The sequence below is a fragment of the Quercus suber genome, unplaced genomic scaffold, assembly GCF_002906115.3.
Source record: "Quercus suber isolate HL8 unplaced genomic scaffold, Cork oak 2.0 scaffold_1, whole genome shotgun sequence".
NCBI lineage: Eukaryota > Viridiplantae > Streptophyta > Magnoliopsida > Fagales > Fagaceae > Quercus > Quercus suber.
The window spans coordinates 646,436-669,627 of NW_027069468.1; the positions used below are offsets into that span (position 1 = coordinate 646,436).

At 40.5% G+C, this 23,192-nt stretch overlaps 2 protein-coding genes across 5 annotated transcripts; both read left to right on the top strand.

Annotated features, from left to right (window-relative positions):
* Positions 1–192: 192 nt before the first annotated feature.
* LOC111986927 (zinc finger protein CONSTANS-LIKE 4) lies at positions 193–1,585 on the top strand. The gene is made up of 2 exons (XM_024018622.2): positions 193–961; positions 1,043–1,585. The coding sequence occupies exons 1-2, from the start codon at positions 287–289 to the stop codon at positions 1,355–1,357; spliced, it is 990 nt and encodes a 329-aa protein (XP_023874390.1). The 5' UTR covers positions 193–286; the 3' UTR covers positions 1,358–1,585.
* Positions 1,586–2,462: 877 nt separating this feature from the next.
* Positions 2,463–6,861, top strand: LOC136066593 (uncharacterized). Of its 4 annotated transcripts, none has more exons than XM_065771311.1 (3): positions 2,463–5,195; positions 5,342–5,748; positions 5,823–6,861. In XM_065771311.1, exons 2-3 carry the CDS (start codon positions 5,344–5,346, stop codon positions 6,072–6,074), a joined length of 657 nt encoding a protein of 218 aa, XP_065627383.1. In that variant the 5' UTR covers positions 2,463–5,195; positions 5,342–5,343; the 3' UTR covers positions 6,075–6,861. The 4 variants fall into 4 exon arrangements, with proteins under 4 accessions (XP_065627383.1, XP_065627287.1, XP_065627342.1 ...); XM_065771215.1 differs by having other exon boundaries at positions 2,463–5,012; positions 5,087–5,748; XM_065771270.1 differs by having other exon boundaries at positions 2,463–4,032; positions 5,087–5,748.
* The last annotated feature ends 16,331 nt before the right edge of the window (positions 6,862–23,192 follow it).

Here is a 23,192-nt window from a genome sequence, read left to right on the forward strand (position 1 = left end):
AAAAAAAAAAAAAAAAAAAAGAGACAAAAAGAGTATTTATTTATAATTTTAGATTAATCAGTTTTCATTTTCAACTCAATTAATTTCATATATTTGGCTAAGCCTTCCCCACGTGTCGTTCTCTCATTCGTCACTCCCCAGATCTCCCTAGGCCCACAAGATAGACCAAAAATTACACATAATCAACAACCACCACACACAAATAGAGAGAGAGAAAAAAAGAAGAAGAAAGAAAGAGAAAGAAGAGCTTAGTGCAGAGAGACTACTTGAGTTGAGTTACTTACTTATGGCATCTAAGCTTTGTGACTCGTGCAAATCGGCAACTGCGACTCTCTTCTGCCGAGCTGACTCGGCGTTCCTCTGCGTAGGCTGCGACTCCAAAATCCACGCGGCCAACAAGCTCGCGTCGCGTCACGCGCGTGTTTGGGTCTGTGAGGTCTGCGAGCAAGCTCCGGCACACGTCACGTGCAAAGCTGACGCCGCTGCTCTCTGCGTCTCGTGCGACCGTGACATCCACTCAGCTAACCCACTCGCACGCCGCCACGAGCGCGTTCCCGTTACTCCGTTCTACGAATCGGTCACCGTCAAGGCTGGCGCCGTTAACTTCCTAGAAGAACGTTACTTCTCCGACGTGGAAGGAGACGCTGACGTCAGCAGGGAAGAGGCCGAAGCTGCTTCTTGGTTGCTTCCGAACCCGAATAACAAGGTTATGGAGAGTACGGATCTGAATACGGGTCAGTTTCTGTTACCGGAAGTGGATCCGTATTTGGATCTGGAATACGGGCCGGTGGATCCGAAATTGGAAGCTCAGGAGCAAAACAGTTCTGGTACTGATGGAGTAGTACCAGTACAGAGCAAGAATGCTCAACCTCCATTGCATAACGACCACTGCTTCGACATGGATTTCTCAGCCTCCAAACCCTACTCCTATGGCTACAACACTCAGTGCGTCAGCCAGAGTGTACGTTCCTAAATAATTTTCCTTCTTAGATTTGTGTTTGGTACCAGAAGTCTGTGATCTGATATTGTAATTTTCTTTCAGGTGTCTTCTTCGTCCCTCGACGTCGGTGTAGTTCCAGATGGAAGCACCGTGACGGAAATATCCGATTCTTATAATAAGCCGATCACAGACTTGGCGAATCGAGCGGTTCAGATCTCGGCGGCGGATCGGGAAGCGAGGGTTTTGAGGTACAGAGAGAAGAGGAAGAACCGAAAGTTCGAGAAGACGATCCGATACGCTTCGCGAAAAGCCTACGCAGAGACGAGGCCGCGAATCAAAGGAAGGTTCGCAAAGCGTACGGACGTCGAGGTCGATGTTGAACGTATCTATGGATACGGCGTCGTTCCGTCGTTTTGAACGATGTATGTACTATCTAGCTCCGCCTCTCTACTGTGACGGAGAGGCCGTTTTGTCTTTGTATTTTGTATATATATGTGTAGTTGATGATGACGATGATGGTGTTTGATCGGCGGAATCCTGACCGTTGATTTTCTTTAGAACTTTTTAACTTTGTAATGTAATGAATTTTTGTTTTGCAATCAAGGAGCTGCGAACTGCGATGCTCTATCTACTTTTTTTTTTTTATTTCGGAAGTTCCATACTGATTTAAGTGTTTTCTTGTTAGTGTATCAAAATCTGAATTGCTATTGGTTTATGTGATAGGATTAGTATAATAAGTATTATTAAATAATTAGTTAATGACTGCTTAATAAGCGTTTTTTTGTTCTAGTGTATCAAAATCTGAATCGCTATTGGTTTATATGATAGGATTAATATAATAGTTAAATAGTTAGTTCATAGTTGGTGGTAGGCTCTGGATGAGCCAAAAGCATCTTGAGTTTTGGTTATGCTGCGTTCATGCTTTTAAAAAATCTTAAAAAATAGAGATGACATTAAAATATGCTTGTTTTCTAAATTTTTTTATGATTTCTAGTGGCTTCTAGGCCATTCAACTTGTTTCTAATTTCATTCTCAAAAAAAAACTTGTTTCTAATTTCTAAATTCATATTACACAAAAAGGAAGGAGAGTCCCAAAGGCGAGTTTGTTTTATTTAGAAGCCAAAATTTCATTTAAGGTTATACGTGCGGTTATAAAAGCCTTAGGGGCTGTTTTGGATTTTATGTTTTCCATTACCAATTATGTCATTCTGTTTTTATCACTCATAACTCAAAATTGGTAGATTCCATAGTAGAAGGGTGCGTTTGAATTTGTTTTTAGTTTTTATTTTCATTACTCAATTATTTAATTTTTGAGTGATTAGTTAGCAAAACTAAAAACACATTTTGAATGTTTTCAAGTTATGAAAACTGAGTTATTGGGGGCATTGTTGTAAATTTTTGGACTTATGCAGGACCCATTGTCATGTGTCTCAATCAAGTCAGTCCACCTCAGCCACTCCCAACGTCTTTCTCCCTTTTATTCCTTCTTATTTGTATCTCTATTCTACTGTTTGAACCCACACCTACCACAGGACACCAATTTTATTGGTTTTTCACTTTCCTCCTCTCATTCCTCTTCTCATTTCTTCCTTTGCATCCAAAGATGAGCAGCTACCCAGTAGGAGCATCTGAAACCCAACAGCTCTAGTTGAAACCCAGCAGCCTCCACGAAGATCGGATGCTGTGTAATTATTTTTTTTTAATAAAGTATTTTTCGAGTTTGTGTTAGATCCTTTTACTCTATTTTTCTCTTTCTTTTTTTCTTCACCCATTTATTTTCTCAACTTCGTCTTGTTTCTTTCTACCTTTCATTATTTCTTCTTTCAATATTTGTGGTATGGTATTTTAATAGTGATTTCAAGCTTTTGATCTAATTTGTGGCCATGGAGTTTGGACTTGAGATGTGGTTGTGGGGTTTGGATTTTTGAGATGTGGTTATGGGTGTGGGGTTTGGATTTGTGATGTGGCTGTAGTGGGTTTGGATATGAGATGTAGGGGAAGAGAAAGGTGAGAAAAGTTTGCTGGGCTTCATCTGCTCTGTTCTTCATGCATTTGGGTCCGGTTTTTATTTTTTATTATTTATTTTTCCTTTACCGAAGTTGGTTCTCATTTTATGAGAGGCGGAGTGAGGGTTTGAAGAGCTGAAGATTGGATTTGGGGTTCCTTCCTGATGATGCCGAAAAATCACCAGTGAGCCATACAGTACACGTACGCTTGAAATTAAAATTGCACAATAAAAAGAGAAGACCTAGCAAAGGGCATCGGTGTAGTGCCAGCCAAATACCCTCCGAAGGTCAAGTTAGATTTCTTTTTTTCACAACTCTAAAGTGCCAGAGTTGGGGTGAATTATGTGTACCTTAATTTATGAGGATATTGAAGTTTTTATAGTTGTAGAGGGTTGACATCTCTTCCTTGACTTAGAAGTCTTTTTCTTATAGGAATTCTTCTAAGCGTATATTGCGGAATCCTTTCCTAGTAGGAAATAAACACTAAGCGTGGGGTACAAGATATTTCCTTATTTACTCATACGTGGGGATCAAGTCAAGATTATTTTAGAACCATCGGCTTTAGAGGTGTTAGCTTTCCATCTTCCTTTCATTGACCTCGTCAGCTTCAAGTTGTAGATTTCATACTGCCTTGCTGATGGACATATGCAAAGTCGACGGGTTAACTTGGAATGCCGTTCTACACCTTTCCTTTGGTGAGCGTATACTTATAATTTTATCCTTATCAGTTGCCCCTTACTCTATATCCTCGTCAGCTTAAACTGACAGGTTATGGAGTTAATTCTTTCATTGCTAATTTTCTACTTGGCCAGAAGAGAGAGAAAATCATTTAGGGGCGACTCCTCGAGCAGTTATTATTAAATGCAAGGACACGTGGCGCACTCTGGTTGGCTTTGCTTTTGGACGAGGGCGTCGCTTTGTCTTCCGTGCATTTTCTCCCTTATATATAACATGACTCTCCTCCTCATTTCTTCTATTTCATCCTTGCTGATCTCTTGAGAGAAGAGCCGTCGCTTTTACTCCGTCAACTTGTTTACTTTGTCGCTTGTGCTACTATCGTCATCTTCGTAACCGTCACTTATATTTGTAAGTTTTCTTTCCTCATACGTATGTATTTTATTCTAATTGATTTAACTCCATAGTGAGGCCGTCATCTTAGGTTCTTAGAATGGATCCGTCAGTTGTAGGTAGTCAGATGTCAAGTGATGGGTTGAATGATTAGTCATTAGTCCGCCATGGAACGAGCTACGACGAGGTGTATGGTTTAGGTCAAGAGTCCAAGGGCTTTTCCTAGTCGTCAGAGAGGGAAACATCAGCCCAATCTCCTAACGAGGAAGCGGGAAGTTATGGAGAAGAAGGTGAGGAAGAAAAAGTAAGTGAGGAGGGTGAAGTTGAGGAGGGTAAAAAGGAGAAGGATAGTGACAGAAACAGAGATGAAGGTGATGAGGAGTCCTGTGAGGGAACTTCAGGAAGTCCTAGAGGCAACCATCCCTTCATCCTTCCTGAGGATTGGTCCGTCAATAAATTCCTACCAAAGATGAGTGACAGGGTTTTTAAGGAGTTGCATACCCGTTACCAAATCCCAGACCACATCCCTATCCATCTCCTTAGGAAGAATGAAAAGTGCTATACAGGGAGGACGATAGACGTCAATATGTATGACGCCATGCTTGCTGCCGGGCTTAGATTACCACTGACAGCTTTGCATCGTCAGCTAGTAGATTTTTTGTGGTTGTCTGTCAGACAGATCGCTTTGAATACCTGAAGGATCTTTATAGGTTTTGAGATCCTATGGGGTCGTCTGAGCGGAGGAAACCGTCAGCTTTCATTGGACAAGTTTTTCTACTGCTACAGACCCTAGCACATTGCTTCTTCTAAGGTGACATATCATTTTGCCGCTCGGGAGAAGGACTTGGGCGTAGTGTCTAATATGCTTGATTCTAATAGAAGCTGGAAAAGTAGATACTTTTTTGTTGAGGGGACATATTAGGTGTGTCATCAGGAGGAATGGGAGACAATGCCCTGTGGTTACTTTGACAACACTTGGGCTCTTGTCAAGGATTCAGGTTGATCCCGTTTGCTTTTTTTTCCTGCTTGTTTGTTCCAATCTTTTAACACCGTCTATTTTTCTTGTTTTCAGCTAGCATTCATCCTCATATTTCAGAGAAGCAGGAAGAATTTATCAGCCGAGTGACAGAGATCTCATTGGGCGAACGGAAGTGTCGGGACCTTATCACACTCGACACCTTGTATGCTTATTATGGGGGCCCTGAGCCGTCACTAGAAGCTCGTAGATTAGACGAATACTCTCATTGACATGAGTAGATTTTCTATTATTCCCGTCATTTTTGTTATTACCGTCGGCTTTTCTAATGCATGTTGGTTCTCTTTACAGAAATGGAGGTAGCTAAACAAAATGTGAGGGCAGTAACTGCTCGTAGAAAAGAAAAAGAGAAGAAGGCTAAAGGAAAGGAAGGGGCATCCTCGTCAGTCCCCAAGGCCATTTCTAAGGGTTCGACCAAGAGGAAAGTTGACGAAAAGGACGACTGTCCCCTTAAAAAGTTTTCTGTCACTCTTGAGGATGCCTATCCTAAGAAGTCACCTCCCAAGTCCAGCCGTGGCATGGGGAAAGGGGTGATGACTTCTTCTGGTCTCGTCATCGAGGGGCCCCATTGCTTGCTTACTCATAAGGATTATGCCATCGAGAAAGTAGAGTCTTTCATAAAGCTAATGGACATAGATCCTTGTGCTCAGCTAGGGATGGAGGACTTGGGGGCGTCAGCTCTTTTTGATCTTACTCAGGTAAACTCACTTCCCTGAATGGCTTTATCTTATCTTTTTCTTGTTTATGGGCTAACAACCATATCTTTTCCCAGGCCTTGGTACACGTTAAGGCGCTTCAGGACCGCTGTGTGGCTAAAGAGGGTGTCGTCACCTGGGTTAGGAAGCATAATGATAACTTACTGGACCAGCAGGGGCAGTATAAGGAGGTCGTCTATAATCTGAACACTGATTTGAAGGAGATGAGGGAGAAGTTGGAAGGAGAGGTTTGTCAAAAAGCAAAGTTAGAGGAAGAGCTGATGACCTTGTGCCAGCAAGTGGAGAAGGCAGGGGTTGACGCTGTTTAGGAATTCAAGGCATCACAATCATTCATTGATTCCTGTATCGAATATTATGGCACTAGATTTGATGATTGCTTCAAGCAAGTTGCATCAGCCTTCCCAGAGTTAGACTTATTCGGGATTTCTATGGACGATCCCATGTCGACGACACCTGTTGGTGACACCATTATTGATGAGGATGACGACTTCGCAGAGTTTGACCCTCCTCCTAAAGATGACGACATCGTTTTGGCTTAGCTTGCTGCAAATCCTCCCGTCTCTACCTCCAACCCATCTATTGAGCTTTTAGACATGGAGAACCCTCCTGCTCCGGACAAGGTTGACGAGTCTAAAAGTGACGCTCTTGCTACTTAGCCTTAATTTTTGTATATCTTATTTTATCTAATCTTCAAACAACGTTTAAATGCCCTAGTGTTTTTGGGCTTTATCTGTAAGGATTTTATTTTACTTATGATACTTTAAGCTCGTCGTCTTTAACTTTGCCCTGTTTTCTACTAGCTGGTATTTGTACACTTGTATACTATTTTCACAAGTCCGATACAAACCTGTCTGCCTTACATGATAGGCTTATCCATCTAAGGACGTTTACTTTGTAGAATTCATTTCCTTGAGCCCGTCAGCTTAGCTAGGTCCATCAATTTTCATGTTTATTATGGACCCTTCTATTTTATAGCCTTGTTTGCTTTTATGGATGTCTGACTTGGGAGACTTATCCACTGTTTAAGCAATGGTATTTTCATGCAGCCATTAGCTTCAATGGCCTTATAAAATTTTCATGAAGCCGTTAGCTTCAATGGCCTTTTCTACTTTGATAAGTAATGGATTCATTTACTTCGTGGACCAACAAACCTGTCTACTTTATAGTCGTTAGTTTGTCCCTTTCGTGGACTCTTTATTGAACTTGTCTGCCTTATGTATATAATAGATTTGTTCACTTTATGGATAATAGTAATAAGCTTATCCACTTTGTGGATTTTGTAATATTGCGTCCCTGAGGGTGAGGTCGTCCACTTTTTGGACTTTAATAAACTTGTCCACTCTATGGACAGTAGTATTAAGCTTGTCCACTTTGTGGATATTGTAATATTTCGTCCCTGGGGTGAGGTCGTGCACCTTTTGGACTTTTAATAAACTTGTCCATTTTATGGACTTTGGTTGTCATCTCTTTGGGATAATGTCGCCCATTTTGGGAGTCATCTGCTTCGTAGGCTCGGACTCGTCTACTTTTTAACTTCGTCTACTTTCTTGGACTTGTTTATACTTGTCCAATTTCGGGGACTTTATTAAGTAATTTTATGAAGCCGTCAACTTCTCTTACCTTGTCCATTCAATTAAGTGACGGACTTATCCACCTTGTGGACCAATGAATCCGTCTGCTTTACTAAAATTAAGTTTGTTCCCTTTGAGGACTTATTGTTGAATTTGTCCACTTGGTGGATTTTATAATACTTCATCCTTCTGAGATGAAGTCGTTCCTTTCATGGACAATAATGGGCTCGTCCACTTTGGGATGAGGTCGTCCACTTTGTGGACTGAACATTGGGTCTTTTACTTTGTAGACTTGGATTTGTCCATTTTGTGGACTTAACACTGTTTTATCCTTTTTTAGGATGAGGTAGTCCATTTTGTGGGCTAAACAATAAAGTCATCTATTTTGTGGATTTGTCCACTTTATTTTCTATAGATAAACACTTTAGCCATATCTGATTAAATTCCTCTTATTGTAATAAACCATGCATTCGTAGAAAATGTAGTTCTTAAAAGACGGATACTTGCCCTTTGGGCTTTTAGAAGAATTATTGTAGCAAAAAACTAAAGTAGATAAAAAAACTGAGGAGTATAGCTAAAATTAACTAAGGTAAACTTGAAATAAAGGGTTATGGCTCTTTTTGCCACCTTTTCTACTGGTAGTACTTCTGTAGGTGCTTGACGTTCCATGAATGGTGTAACTTCTGTCCGTCTAGCGTCTCTAGGTGGTAAGTACCTTTCCTCTGCCATGAAGTGATCTGGTAGGGGCCTTCCCAGTTGGGGCCGAGCTTCCCTTGAGTAGGGTCTCTAGCAGTGCCCATGACCTTTCTTAAAACAAGATCTCCAACTTGAAAGTCTCTGTGTTGGACCTGGGAGTTGTAATGCTTAGCCATGCAGTCCTGGCACCGTGCGAGCCTTTGTTCTGCTGTCGCCCTGACTTCATCAACTAGATCAAGCTGTAGACGCATAGCCTCATTGTTTTTTCTTTCATCATGATTGTCTACCTTGTAACTTGTGATTCCGACCTCGGCTGGAATTACTGCTTTGTTCCTGTTCCTGTATGTTAGCCGAAATGGTATTTCTCCTGTGGGTGTCCTCGCTATTGTCCTGTACGCCTATAGTATACTTGGCAACTCTTCGGGCCATATGCCCTTTGCCTTATTGAGCCGAGTCTTGATGATTTTGAGCAATGATTGGTTCGTGACTTCAACTTGTTCGTTAGCTTGAGGGTGGGCGGGGGAGGAGTAGCGATTACTTATCCCTAGCTGAGAGCAAAAATCCCGGAAAGAGTTGTTGTTGAATTGTTTCCCGTTGTCCGAGACTAAGACTCTTGGGATCCCAAACCTGCATATGTTGGACCTCCTGACGAAACTTCTTACGTTCTTCTCCGTAATGGTGGCTAAGGCTTCAGCTTCCACCCATTTTGTGAAATAGTCTATGCACACTATTAGGAACTTCAACTATCGCGCCTCTATTGGAAACGGTCCTATGATGTCTAATCCCTATTGAGCGAATGGCCATGCGGCTATCATTAGGGTCAATTCTTCGGACGACTATCTGATGACATTGCTGAACCTTTGACAATTGTCATAGGCTTTGACTTAAGCCTGAGCATCCTTCTGCATGATGGGCTAGTAATACCCCGTCAGACGAGTTTGTGCACCAATGACTACAACCCTAAATGGTTTCTGTAGATCCCTTCGTGTGCTTCTCTCATGACGTAATCTACTTCTTCAGGACCTAAACACCTTAGGTATGGGTGGGAGAAGCCTCTCTTGTACAAGATGTCCCTTATTAAGATGAATCTCGCTGCTTGGACCTTCAGCTTTCTTGTGGCCTCCCTTTCGTCTGGTAAGACGCCATTTTTCAAGTAAGAGACTAACGGTGTGGTCCAATTGCTTTCGTGACCTATCTCTTGCACATCGACAGAATCTATTAGTGGAGAAAGTTGAACAAAAGAAAGTACATTATCAACGGTAGTCATTTGTTCGGCTGAAGTGGCTTTAGCTAAGCGGTAGGCTTACTCGTTCTCTCCTTTGGGGATTTGGATAACTTTGAACTTTCGCTCGTCGACCCTTCTCCTTACTTGGTCCAGATATCTCTTCATTCTTTCACCTCTACACTCATAATCCCTGTTTACTTAGTTAGTGACGACTTGAGAGTCGTAGTAAAGAACCACGCTTGCGGCTTCTACTGCTTTGGTGAGATCAAGCCTTTCCACTAAAGCTTCGTACTTTGCTTCATAGTTCTTGGTAGGAAAGTTGAGGCGGACCATACATTCGATCTAGTCTCCCTTAGGAGAAAGAAGAACAATGCTTACACCCTCGGCCTGCCTGTTGGACGACTCGTCTGTATGTATTCTCTACCACAGACATTCGTCTACCCCTTTGTCTTCCCCTTTGGTGAATTCTGCTATGAAGTCGACAACGACTTGCCCTTTGATGGCAGTGTGTGGGCAGTACTGAATGTCAAACTCATTCGACTCTATCACCCATAGTGCTAATCAACCAGAAGTTTTGGGGTTGCTCATCACCTGCGGTAAGGGCTTGTCGGTTAGGACGATTACCGTGTGAGCTTGGAAGCATGGCTTGAGTTTTAGGGCCACTGTAACTAAAGCGAAGGTGAGCTTCTCCATGGGTGGATACCTTTCTTTTGCACCACGAAATGCCCGGATGGCGTAGTATATAGGCTTTTGAACTTTTTCTTCTTCTCTGACCAAGGCCGCACTAACGGCTGCCAGGTAGACAGCCAAATATAGAAAGAGTTCTTACCTCAGTTGTGAAGGACTTAGTAGCAGTGGGGAGGAAAGGTAGGCCTTTAGCTCCTCGAATTCTTGCTGACATTCGGCAATCCACTTGAAAGACTTCTTCAGCGTGCGAAAGAAGGGTAAACATTTATCCGTTGCCCTTGACATGAACCTGTTCAGAGTGGCTACCTTAATGTTTAAACTCTGCACTTCTTTCACATTCTCCGGGGGGGCCATCTCTACTATGGCTCTAATCTTGTCTGGGTTGGCCTCGATACCTCTTTGAGACACCATAAAGCCTAGGAATTTTCCCGCCATGACTCCAAATGAGCATTTGCTTGGATTAAGCTTCATGTTGTAGGAGCAAAAGGTACCGAATGTTTCTTCGAGGTCCTTCAAGTGGTCTTCTTCTCTTCGGCTTTTTACTAACATGTCGTCGACATAGACTTGAACATTCCTTCCGATTTGGTTCGCAAACATCTTGTCCATTAGCCTTTGATATGTCGCGCCTGCATTTTTAAGGCCGAATGGCATTACTTTGTAACAAAAAGACCTTGGCTGGTAACAAATGAAGTTTTCTCTTGATCAGCTTCATCCATCCGGATCTGATTATACCCTGAAAAGGCGTCCATAAAGCTCAGTTGCTGGTGTTAAGATGTAGAGTCTATTAGTACGTCGACTCGAGGGAGAGGGTAGCTATCCGTAAAATCTACACAATTCTCCATTTCCCGTTGGATTTCTTGACCATCACTACGTTTGCTAGCCAATCGGGATAGTATACTTCCTTGATGAAGCCTACCTCTTGTAACTTGCTAACTTCTTTTGCTATTACTTGGTCTCGTTCTTAGGTGAACACTCGCTTCTTCTGTCGGACGGGTGGAAAAGAAGGCGACATATTCAGCCTGTGTACCATGACTGATGGGTCGATTCCCGATATGTCTTCGTGACTCCAGGTAAACACATCCTGATTCTCTTTGAGGAAGGATACAAGCGCTAGGCAAATCGTTGGGTTGGCAAGAGTGCCGATTCTTGTGGTTCTGTCTAATCTGGAGCTATCGGGGGTATCTCTTCAAGCTTCTCTACAAGTTCCGCTCTAGTCCACTGTTCCTTTATACTCATGGTCTGTAGATGGTCGTCCATTTCTAGCATTGCAATGTGGCATTCGTGGGCGGCTACCTAATCTCCTCTTAATTCCCCTACTTCGTACTTGGTGGGGAATTTGATCATCAGGTGGTAGGTTGATGTTACGGCCTTCTAAGAGTTAAGGGTCAGTCGTCCTTTGATGGCATTGTAGGCGAAGGAGCAATCGACAACAAGGAATGTGACATTCCTAGTGATTTGTTGAGGATAATCCCCAATTGTTACAGGCAATGTGACCGTGCCAACGTGTTATACTTTTGTTCCTCCAAACCCAACGAGTGGAGCATTGGTTGGAACTAGACGTTTTCTGTCGATCTGCATCTGTTGGAACGCCGGGTAGTAGAGAATGTTTGCGAAACTTCTGTTGTCAACCAAAACCTGGTATGTGTTATAGTCTCAAACTCGAATGCTAATGATGAGCGCATTGTCATGCGGGTGGTGAAGACGTCGAGCATCTTCTTCCGAGAAACCGATAATAGGGTTATCGACCCGTGGCATCTTTGGAACAATGCCTGCTAGCTGAATGTTCTGAACCATTCTGAGGTAAGTCTTTCAGGCCTTTTTGGAGGAGCCGGAGTTTGCCGTGCCTCCCACAATCATCCTTATGTCTTCTAGGGGTGGTTTGGGACGCTTATAGTCCCGTCGAGGGGCTTGTTCTTGAGAAGGTGGATCTGTTTTCTCCCTACTGACGAACTTCTGTAATTTCCCTTACTTGATAAAGGCTTCAATCTGCTGTTTTAAGTCGTAGCAGTCGGTCGTGTCATGACTGTGATCACGGTGGAAACGACAGTATTTATCTTTAGACCTCTTGTTGGGATCTCCCTTAAACTTTTTGGGGAAGGTTAAGGCTCTTTCGTCTTTGATTTGTATTAGGACTTGGTCGATTGGGGTGGTCAGCGGAGTGAAGCACATAAACCTCCCCGCAGGGGGCTTAGAGCTCCTGTCACCCCTTCGTTCTCCAGTTCTCGCCATTTTTCGCCCTCTGTCCTATCGCATATCTTCCTGTCTTTCTCTCTTCTTTGGCTTTTCCTCAGGAGCTAGTAGCCCAACTTCGGCATTCGTGTACTTGGTGGCCCTGTAAAGTACATTCGACATGGTTTTCAGGTTGTTCTTATATAAAGAAAACAAAAACTTACCCTTCCGCAACCCGTTTGTGAAGGCTGCTACAAGTATTTTGTCGTTAGCTTCATCGATTGAGAGCGCTTCCTTGTTAAAGTAGGCTATGTAAGATCTTAGCGTCTCATCCTCTCACTGCCTGATACTCATCAAGCATGCAGTAGACTTCTTATATCTATGTCCCCCAATAAAGTGTGAGGTGAACTGGGCGCTTAGCTCCTTGAAAGTGCTGATGGAGTTAGGCCTCAGCCGACTGAACCAAATCCTCGCATGACCCTTCAGCATTGTAGGGAAGGCTCTACACATGATTTCATCTGCTACTCCTTGAAGGTGCATCAATGTCTTGAAAGTCTCTAGGTGATCAAGAGGGTCCTTGGCTTTATCGTAGCTTTCTATCTGCGGCATGCGAAACTTCAGCAGTAAGGGGAAGGAGTTGACAGACGTGGTGAAAGGCGAATCAGTTTGGTGGACCAGATCATCGAGGTCATTGGACACTCATCCTTTGAGAGCGTTCATCATAAGGTGCATTCGTTCCTCCATCATTTGCATCTTTGTGACAATGTAGGGTGGAGCCGTATCAGTGGCAGATGGATGGCTCATGTCTTGTCGCTCTAGTCTGCTTGGGGCGTTACTACCTTCTGGCCCTTCTCGGTCTCTTTGCTCAGCATTGGTACCTTCTTGGTCCTCCTCTTGAGTACTATGCCCTGCATTCTTCTGGCGCAATTGTTCTTCCAGATCATTGTTTTGCTTAGTGAGGCGTTCCACAGCTGCAGTGAGAGTTTTCACCTGTCTCTCAAGTGCAGTTGGGTGTGGTTCATCTCCCTGATCGTTATTGGTGGTCGCCATTGAGCGAGTAAGTACCATGCAACTCTTTGTCCGGGAAGCGATAGTATGGCTTATAATTCACGAATCTTCCCCATAAATAGCGCCAACTGATGATGCCAAAAAATCACCAGTGAGCCACACAGTACTCGCACGCTTGAAACTAAGCCTGCACAATAAAAAGAGAAGACCTAGCAAAGGGCACTGGTGTGGTGCTGACCAAATACCTTCCGAAGGTTAAGTTAGATTTCTTTTTTTCACAACTCTAGAGTGCCAAAGTTGGGGTGAATTATGCATACCTTAATTTGTGAGGGTATTGAGGCTTTTATAGTTGTAGAGGGTTGACATCTCTTCATTGGATTAGAAGTCCTTTCCTTATAGGAATCCTTTTAAGCGTATATTGCGGAATCCTTTCCTAGTAGGAAATAAACACTAAGAGTGGGGTACAAGATATTTCCTTATTTACTCATGCGTGGGGATCAAGTCAAGATTATGTCAGAACTGTCGGCTTTAGAGGTGTCAGCTTTCCATCTTCCCTTCATTGACCTCATCAGCTTAAAGTTGTAGACTTCATACTGCCTTGCTGATGGACATACGCAAAGTTGACGGGTTAACTTGGAACGTCATTCTACTCCTTTCCTTTGGTGAGCGTATACTCATAATTTTATCCTTACACTTCCTCCTAAGACTTACGCTAGGTTTGTGGAGGGCTTTGGGAGAATAAACAAGGCTGAAGGGGAAAAATAAAATGGAATGAGGTATGAATGTGTGTGAGGTGGGTAGGTTAACAATATCTCTGACATGGTGCTTAGGTAGTGGGTCCCATAAAAAGTAAAATTTTTTGAGTTATCAAAGTTGGAAACAAGTGCCAAACATGCCATCTTAGGAAGTTGTGGTATTTTCAATGATAAGTGATGAGTTATAGAGTGATGAGTGGTGATATTTGTGTGATGAGTGATGAGTGAGCATTTTTTTAAAACCAAACAGCCCCATAGGGCCCGTTTGGTAAGAGATTTTTAGGAATGTTGTTTGTATTTTTTGGAAATACACGTGGGTGAAAAAGTGTGAAAATACGTGTAATGTTGTTTAAACAATAGTAACAAATGGGCCCTTAGGGGTCCGTTTGAGAATAATTTATTTAGCTGAAACTGAAAACTTTTTGCTGAAAGTACTGTAAATAAAACTAAAAAATAGCTGAAATAGTATAGTATAGACCTATGAATAATACCAAAAGTGTAACAGGACCTATGAATATTAGTAAAAATAAGCTAAATAGTAAAAAAAGCTGACTTTTAAAGCCAATATCAAACGTACACTTAATTGAATAAATTTAAGGGTATTTAAATGAATTTTATTTAAACATAAAGGAAAAATGCAATTTGCATTTTAGCCAAACTAAAAGACTATAGTTAAACTCAGCCTAATTCCATCCGTGAGAGTCTAATAGTTTTGAAAAATGCTAATTCGACAACGAATGAAGAGTCATTGTTGATATTTAAGTGGGTAAATGTGTTCTTAATTTAGTGATCTTCTTTCCTTCCAAACTTGGATTTATGTGTTGCTTACTCTCTAGTTAGTATCCTGGACGCATAGTTTATACAATAAAGGCTTGATCTAAGCATCTTTTTCAAATGGTTTTCAATTAAGTTTTTTGAACAAAATGTTTTCAAATTTTTTTTCAAAAGGTATTTATAAAAATTGTTTTTTACACTTTTCAAAAAACAATTTTCCCAATAGTTTTTATTACGAACTCATGAGATTTTTATGAAAAAAAAAAAAAAAAAAAACTCATCTAAGGAATTTTTCCACAAAAAACTCATGAGATTTTCACTAGAATCTTGTACGTACCCAACGTTCCTTGTTAGATTGGACCTTAGGTTGGGCACACAATGTACTTATATAATGGGTAATGGGTTTCCTACTTTGGGTATCTTTCAGCCAATCTTTAAGAAAGAACTGCCTCGCACAGCCTAGCCTCCTTCTTCCCTCCTTAAGCTCTCTCAAGATAAAGATGTGTTTTCTCTCTCTCCTCTCCTGTATCCAACCCCATTACCTTCTTGCTTTATCTTATTTATAGCTTTAGGTTAGTGGGGGAATCATGATTACCTCTGATTCCGCTCATGTGGGTGGGGCCCAAATTGATTATTCTTGACAAGGAATATGCTTTATTGGGAATGGTGTCAAGGACGTTGGAAATGGCGCCAGCCTCCTCCAAAAGATTGCTCGGCAGCGCGTTTCCCTATGGCACTATTGAGTTGTCGAGGCATTTCTGCCCATCACATGGATACCTACCGACCATCCTACATGTGGGTGGCATTCATGTGCCGAGCTTTATGAATAGTGAGTCGGTCATGACACTGGGCCTGGGCTTGACAATATTTATGGTCCTATTTAGGCCTGGGCCCAAGATAAATGGGCCTGTGGCTGTATGCCGTACAAATCCTATTTAGGAATTTTGTTTTTCATAAGAAAATCATGAGACTTTTCAAAAAAAAAAAAAAAATGCATTGGAAAAATCCTTTTCAAAATATTTTTTTTTTTTCGAAAATAATCATTGTTTCTAAAATATATTTTTTAAAAAAAAAAAAAAAAATGCATTGGAAAAATCCTTTTCAAAATATTTTTTTTTTTTCGAAAATAATCATTGTTTCTAAAATATATTTTTGAAAAGGGGCACCAAAATCTAAATAAAGTACATTTTCAAAATGAAAATTCACAAAAGCTATTCCAATGATTTATAAAAATTATTTTTTTCCCCCAAAGAATAATTTTAAAAATATTTTATCTTTTAGGTAAGTCGCAAATTAAAATAAAATATGCATGGATGGAATGAATGTAAAAAATTATTTAGTTGCTTAAATAAAATTTATGTTTAACTATATGTTTATTTTTACACTTAAGAAAATGTTCGTTAAGGGAAGTCAATCTAAATGTACACATAGGTAAGACCCTCCCCTTACCATTCACAACATAAGGGCTATAACTTGAGACTCTTCCTTTAAAGAGGTGTGCCTTGCACGAATTCATTAAAGTTTTGCAAATTATTAATTGTGAGTTGATAAGTTTATAGTATTTGAAAAATATACTGTGGGGATAGGAAATCCGAGCAAGTACGTTGGGTTATAGGTCATGCTCAAGGACGAGTGAAAGCCCAAGGATGGTCAAAGCAATTGTTAGGCTTAAGTTAGTGGGCCGAGGACAAAGGAAAAGAGTAATGGTTTAGCTGTGGTTCCAGAGAAGCCGAGCCACCTTGGGAAGGCTTTAGGGACGTAAGCATTATGGAAGGATAAGTTTCAGGGAAAGTAGCAGAACTTAATCAACAATAAAAGAAGAAATATCTGGGAAGAAGGCTGTCACCACCACATTAAATGCATTACACCAAATGAGCTGGTTGCATTTATGGAGAAATGACACCTAAACAGTGTCATCTCTGCTCATAGCTACCCACAAAGCTTCCAGGATGTCCTGATGGGACAAGCATCCAAGGGATTTTCTACAAAATCAACAGGTGGAAGGCTAGGATGAAGGTTTGAAGGACTATATAAGGAACTGGCCACCGTGAAAAATGGGGCATGTAATTTAGGAAGGGTAAAAAGAAAAGAAGAACATGGTGTATTCAGATAAGCTTGAGTTAAATATAAGAACATTTCATCCTTGGACTTGATCAAGGAGTGTTATTTCTATTAATTTGTGCTTTCAATCTCATTGGTATCTATCCCATCAATTTTGGCCCATACTTGTTGAGACATTTCCTTGTTAAACCCATTCTCTAACAAATATATTGTTTTGAGCTCGTTGGTGTGCATTTTTAGACCCCTTAAAACACAACTAGATTAACCTAGCTAATTAGCCAAGTGATTACTTAGTCAAATTATCAGATCTAGGCTAACACAAATATATAATATAATTGACAAGTGCGAAAAATAAAGAACATAACGATATGATAACCCAGGAAAACCAAATCGATAAAAAACCTGGTGAGGATTTAATCTAGCTATCCTCAAGGTAAACCGAATCAACTATGAAAGAATTGAAGTTTACACAATAGTGACTTAGACCACTAACATCCTATTACTACCTCGAGTAGGAAACTTACTACCATGTCCACGTGACAGCTTCGAGTCCATAGACTACTTCTTTCTTGGATTCCTAGCAAATACAAGCACTCCCGCTTGTGTATCTTTAAGCTCTTGAATTTGCAACTGAATTGATCACCAAGTTCTTGACATAGTCTTGATTCTTGATAACCTTAAGTATGTGTGAAGGCAAACACATCTAGATCTCACAAAAGATTCACACACACAGTATAAAGCGTAACCTCAAAATGTGGCTAGGGTTTACCCTTTTATAGCTAGGGCAAAACATAAAACCCTACACATAAAACGAGCTTGGGCTAAGTTGGAAAATTCTGCAGAAAAAACAATCTGCACGAATTTCGATCAATCGAGCTAGGCAGATTTACACAGTAAATCCTTCAGTACACTTAATTCCAACTTTACACTTAAACATACTTTGAGCAAGTTTAAACAAGAGTAAAATGTTTTGATCATGGTTTGCCAACATTACAAAATGAAGTTCTATTACATTAGTTCCTAATTCCTTAGAACCTAACAGTTGGGCTATCATCCACTGTATTCTGTACTTAGTGGGTTGAAGTTCAAAATCTAGTCCTTACAATTGGCATTGTTTGTGAGAAACAAGGAAGCACTTGCAATTTTAACTAGCCATAGTGGGATCAGGACCAAATAGAGAAGAATTTGTTAGGTCACAAAGGGAAGATCACTTCATCAACCTTGAAAGAAGGAGAGACCGTGAGGCTAGTGTACATACAGATCATACTGGTAGGAGTCATTCTAGGACAAGGAGCCACGTCTCACATGATAAGGAAACCAGGAATCTCAAGTTGGAGATTGATCATTTATGTAGGAAGTTACGATGTAAGCAAAGAGAAGCATCCCCTCTCAGCTCCAAAACTGATTCAGATGAAGATGGTAACTATAGGCCAAGGTCTAGAAAACCTCCTAGCGAGTCCTTCTCTTTATCTCCACACTTGGAAAGAGAGGAGCGGTATCATAGGAAAAGAGCTAAAAGTTCGAGGCCTAGGAGCATGGGGAATGGCATGATGAGTAAGATGCTGCGTCAAATTTCCAAATCACAGTTCTCACGTAGAATTGATGGGGCCAAACTCCCTCATCGATTTACACAACCAACCTTTACTATTTATAATGGAAGGACCGGCCCTGTGGAGCATGTCAGTCATTTCAACTAGAGGATGGCTGTGCATTCCAGGAACGAGGCTCTGATATGCATGGTTTTCCCCTCAAGTTTGGGACTTGTGGCAATGAGGTGGTTTGACGGATTGGATTAGGGTTCAATTAGCTCTTTCGAAGAGATAACTAGGGCTTTTAGGGCTCGATTTGTTACATGTAGCAGGGTTCCTCGTCCTTTGGATTCCTTGCTATCGATGGTGATGAGAGAGGGTGAGACCCTAAAAGCTTATTCAAATAGGTACTGGGAAACATTTAACGAGATAGATGGAGATCCCTATGGAAAGGTACAGTCATAGCCGACCTAGGAGAGATTTTGCTCGTCATACGAGGCACCCAAATGCTCAGATGGTCAATTCGGTGTTTAGGGAGCCAGTTCACCAGATCCTTGAAAAGATAAAGAGTGAGCCTTACTTCAAGTGGCTGAACAAGATGGGAGGTGATCCTAGCAAGTGTAACTAGAGTCTTTACTGTCAATAACACCAAGATCGTGAGCATATCACCGAAGATTGTAGAACTCTTCGTGATCACTTGGAGTAGCTAGTCAAAGTCGGAAAGTTGAAGCAATTTGTGCGTCAATCCTCCAGGGAGGGGAGTCAGGTCGGATTAAGGTACTTAAGGGAGTTTGTATTGAGGCCATCCTTGGGGACAATTAATGTTATCTTTGCAGCCCTAAGCTGGATTGGAACATACCCTTATTGGGTTATATCCATAGCAAGACCAGATACCAAGGATCGGGTCCTAGAGTCTAAACGAGGAAAGTTAGAGGCCCAACCAACCTTGGATTTTTCTAATGAAGACAAGATTGGGACTTATCAACCACACGACGATGCCCTGGTGGTAACCCTTCATTTTGGAGGGTATGATGTGAAGAGAGTCCTGGTAGACCAAGGAAACGGAGTTGAAATCATGTATCTCAACTTGTACAACGGACTCAATCTGAGACCCGAGGACCTAATTAGTTATGATTCCCCTTTGGTGGGATTTGATGGGAAAACGGCTATATAGAAGGGCCTAATTAAGTTGCCTATCCAAACTAGATTCGAGGTGGTCTAAGTAAGCTTTATAGTGGTGGATGCTTATTCACCTTATACTGCCATCTTGGGAAGACCGTGGCTCCATGCCATGGGAGTAGTATCTTCGACCTTTCATATGAAGTGAAGTACCCTTCGGAGGGACATGTCAGGGAATTGAAGAAAGTCAAGCCATGGCGAGGCAGTGCTTGGTCGTTGCTAATAGACATCAGTCAGAGGAGGAAGCCTCATAGCAATTAGCAAAAATAATTGAACCCCTAAATATTGGAGATAGGGGGGCTGATGTGTGAAGAGCTCAAGAAAGTTATCATCGACAAAGATGCGGAGAAGTATTTTTCAACCTTTTATTCCCGTGCATTGCTTAGTCATCGTTGTTGTTCCGGCTGCTCATCCATCACGTAACCATCCAACACCCCATTTTCGACTCTTCGAACCCCATCATCCCCCGATTCTCCCTTCACTACTGCTACAACTGTTGCTTCTTTCTCAGCACTTAAAACCAACTTGTTTGAGTAGTCAACAAAATCACCCCCATCTTCCACCTTTGAAACCCCATTATCATTATCATTTTCAGCATGACCCATCATCGACAATAACTCTGGCTCCTGAAATCATTTCTTAACCTCTTTACTAATATGCACAAACTACAATCATTTCTCACATCAAATCAAAATTGCTATACTTTCAATCATAAATTCATTACCTAATTGACTCGGTCATGGTCATACTCGTTAGCTTCTTTGGGTGCCCGGATTGCACGATTTGGATTCGGGGTAAGAAAGTTGTTGTTTTGAGCTTCAGAAACTTCTAGAACCTCCTTTGAGCTATGATTCTTAGACATTTCAATAGCTCATAATCGAAATCGTTGCCCTTCCAGATCCGTGAGATTCAAATAACGAAACCTGAGAGATATGAATTCAAAATCTAGAATCTGTAAATGAAAAACGAAACGAAACCCTAGAAACGGGTATTTATTTTTGTATTTTGACCTGTGAATGGAAATGGCGTCGTGTTTTTGTGGTGATATGACGATTCACGATGAGCTTTAGATTTGTGATTTGAAGAGTTTCTAAAGAATTGTAGTTAGTTGAATCTGGAAATTGTTGCATGGAGTCATTAGCAAGAACCACCCAATCAAATTAAAATTTCCCACCCATTTTTAATGTTTACCGAATTATTATTATTATTTTCTATTAGAAAGCATTACTTTGGTGTCGTTTTGGTGAGGAAACACTGCTGACTTTGGTTTTACATTTCAAAGTGGTGCATTGAAATGCATGTTTGGGCGTTTCTATTTTTCTTATAGGGTGGCTCAAACCTAAACTCATTTAATAATGAACAAAGTTTAGCTACAACTTTATTCAATAAAATAAATATTACTATATATTTTGAAAATCTAACAGTTGAATTGCATGTTCTTTACGCTTTTAATACGCATGTTAAATTTTGTGTCAATCGGACATTATTTATTATATAATCTATAAGCTTATATTTTTCGCATAATTTAAAACTACAAAAACTTGCAATTTAAAAAATTTATTGATGACATAGCTATTGATCTTTAATTTTCTAGAAATTTTACAAGCAAAGAGTATAAGAAGAAGATGTAATCCAATGGTGGATTTGTCAAAATTCACTCCTAATAAAAAGATATTTAGAAAGGTTGTGACTTTAACTTACAGCCAATTTTGTAACTAAATTTTGTCCTTTAATAATTATGTCAAATCAAATCTCCCTCATGTCTAATACAACTTATTAATCAAGCGAGTTAACATAACTCAACTCATTTCAATCTGTTTAATACACAATCTAAGGGAATTTTTTTTCTTTGTTTTAGGTAGAAGAGTCAGGTACTTGAGAGTTTCAATGAAGAATTTATCAATGGACAATGTTTAGCTATAAACTCAATCTTACTCAATATCTTTTTATTGGAGGTGAATTTTAACAAATCAACCATTGGATTACATATTCTTCTTATATCCTCCATACTTGTAAAATTTCTAGAAAATTAAAGATCAATAGTTATGTTATCAATAAATTGTTTAAATTGCAAGTTTTTTGTAGTTAAAAATTATGCATAAAATATAAACTTATAGATCATTTGGTAAATAATATCTGATTGACACAAAATTTGACATGTGTGTTAGGAGTATAAAGAACATGCAATTTAATGATTTAATTTTCAAGATATATAGTCATGTTTATTTTAGGGTAAAATACTATTTTGGTCCCTAAACTTTAACGATTAAACTTTAAAAAAAATTTGTTTTTCATCCCTAAACTTTAAAAAGTTCATTTTTTGTCTCTAAACTATTGAAAAGTTCGTCTTTCATCCCTAAACTATTGAAAATGATTTATTTTTGTCCTTAAACTTTAAAAAAAAAAAAAAATCATCCCTAATATAGGGTCACGATTTTCAGGCCAGGCCCAAAATGTATGGGATCTTGGCTTAGTGAGCCCAGTACAATAAATTTGTAAAGAGCGGGTCAAAGAGTTAGGTTTTAGTGCATGGATAACAGCTAGAATGGGTTTTCATGATGATCAAACAGAAATGAACTAAGTTTATCAAAGAAAGTTTGTCCTCGGCATAATCCGAGGAGCTCTGCTCTTGCATATATTGGATGACAATGGTTACAGGAGTTCTTGAGATTGCTATAGTGCTCTCTCTCTCCCCTCTTTCTCCTATTATATAGTCCTCTTTATACGATCTTGACCTTCTACTTGTTGACCACCCAAACCTATACTTGAGTGCTTGTCTCATCAGACACCCTCTCTGGTATTCTGTGAGTTGCGGTAATCGAGGTGGCATTGTTCAGGGGTCATGTTCTCATTAATGCGGCCAGAACATTTGTTGTGGACATTTAATATGGAGGTGACAATTTCTCTTTGAATTGCTCCTCCATCATGTTCCCATGGCTGACCTATCGTACTCGTCCTTCTTTCTGGAATGCTCTAGGAGGCTGCCTTTGATGGCGTGCCGCTCTTCCCATCTATGATCTTGGTTCACCGAGGACAGGATTATCCTCGGCGATATTCCTTGGCAATTTGGGCTTTCTTTGTTTGTTTTCGGACATTCCTTCCTCCTCGGCATGGGCCTTAGGTTCAGTATAAAATGGGCCGGGGTTGCCAAATTATTAGGCCCCACAATAGCCCCTCAAAATCCTGCTGTTCGGATTCTTGGATGGAGAGGAGGATTTTGATGTCCTCGGGTCTTTGTCATGGCTTGTCAAGTCTTGTCTTCCATCAACACCAGAGTCTCTTCACCTGCCCAAGGCACGTTCTTGGCACTTCGGTATACGGAGTGCGCCCTCATTAATATCTTTATGAAGCGACGTAGATCTAACGGTTGAGGATTTCTTCGGAAATTGGGCAGGAGTTATTTCGCTTGTAACTCTTTCTTTGAATTCCATGGGAATTAATTTCTGCTAGATTTCGCCTTCTAGCAAACTTTGTACAAATGAATGCTCCATCAGAATTTGAAGATTCACCTTGAAGGTTTTCACTACAGCCCTTGATCGTCAATCTTAATATCTTCTTTGGTTGTTGTTGAGTCAGAACTCAGCTACAAAAACCCTGCATGTGCAAGTCATATCTATAAGAATCTTTATTTGGTTGTCATTTTTAGTCCTCATATATTCTAGCAAGTAGGGCATAAAATGTTAGAGATTGGATGAATCAATAGACCTAAATTGGATTTTGTATCTGTGATTCTTGACTGAACAATAGGTATCAAGGCATGCATTGAACTTAT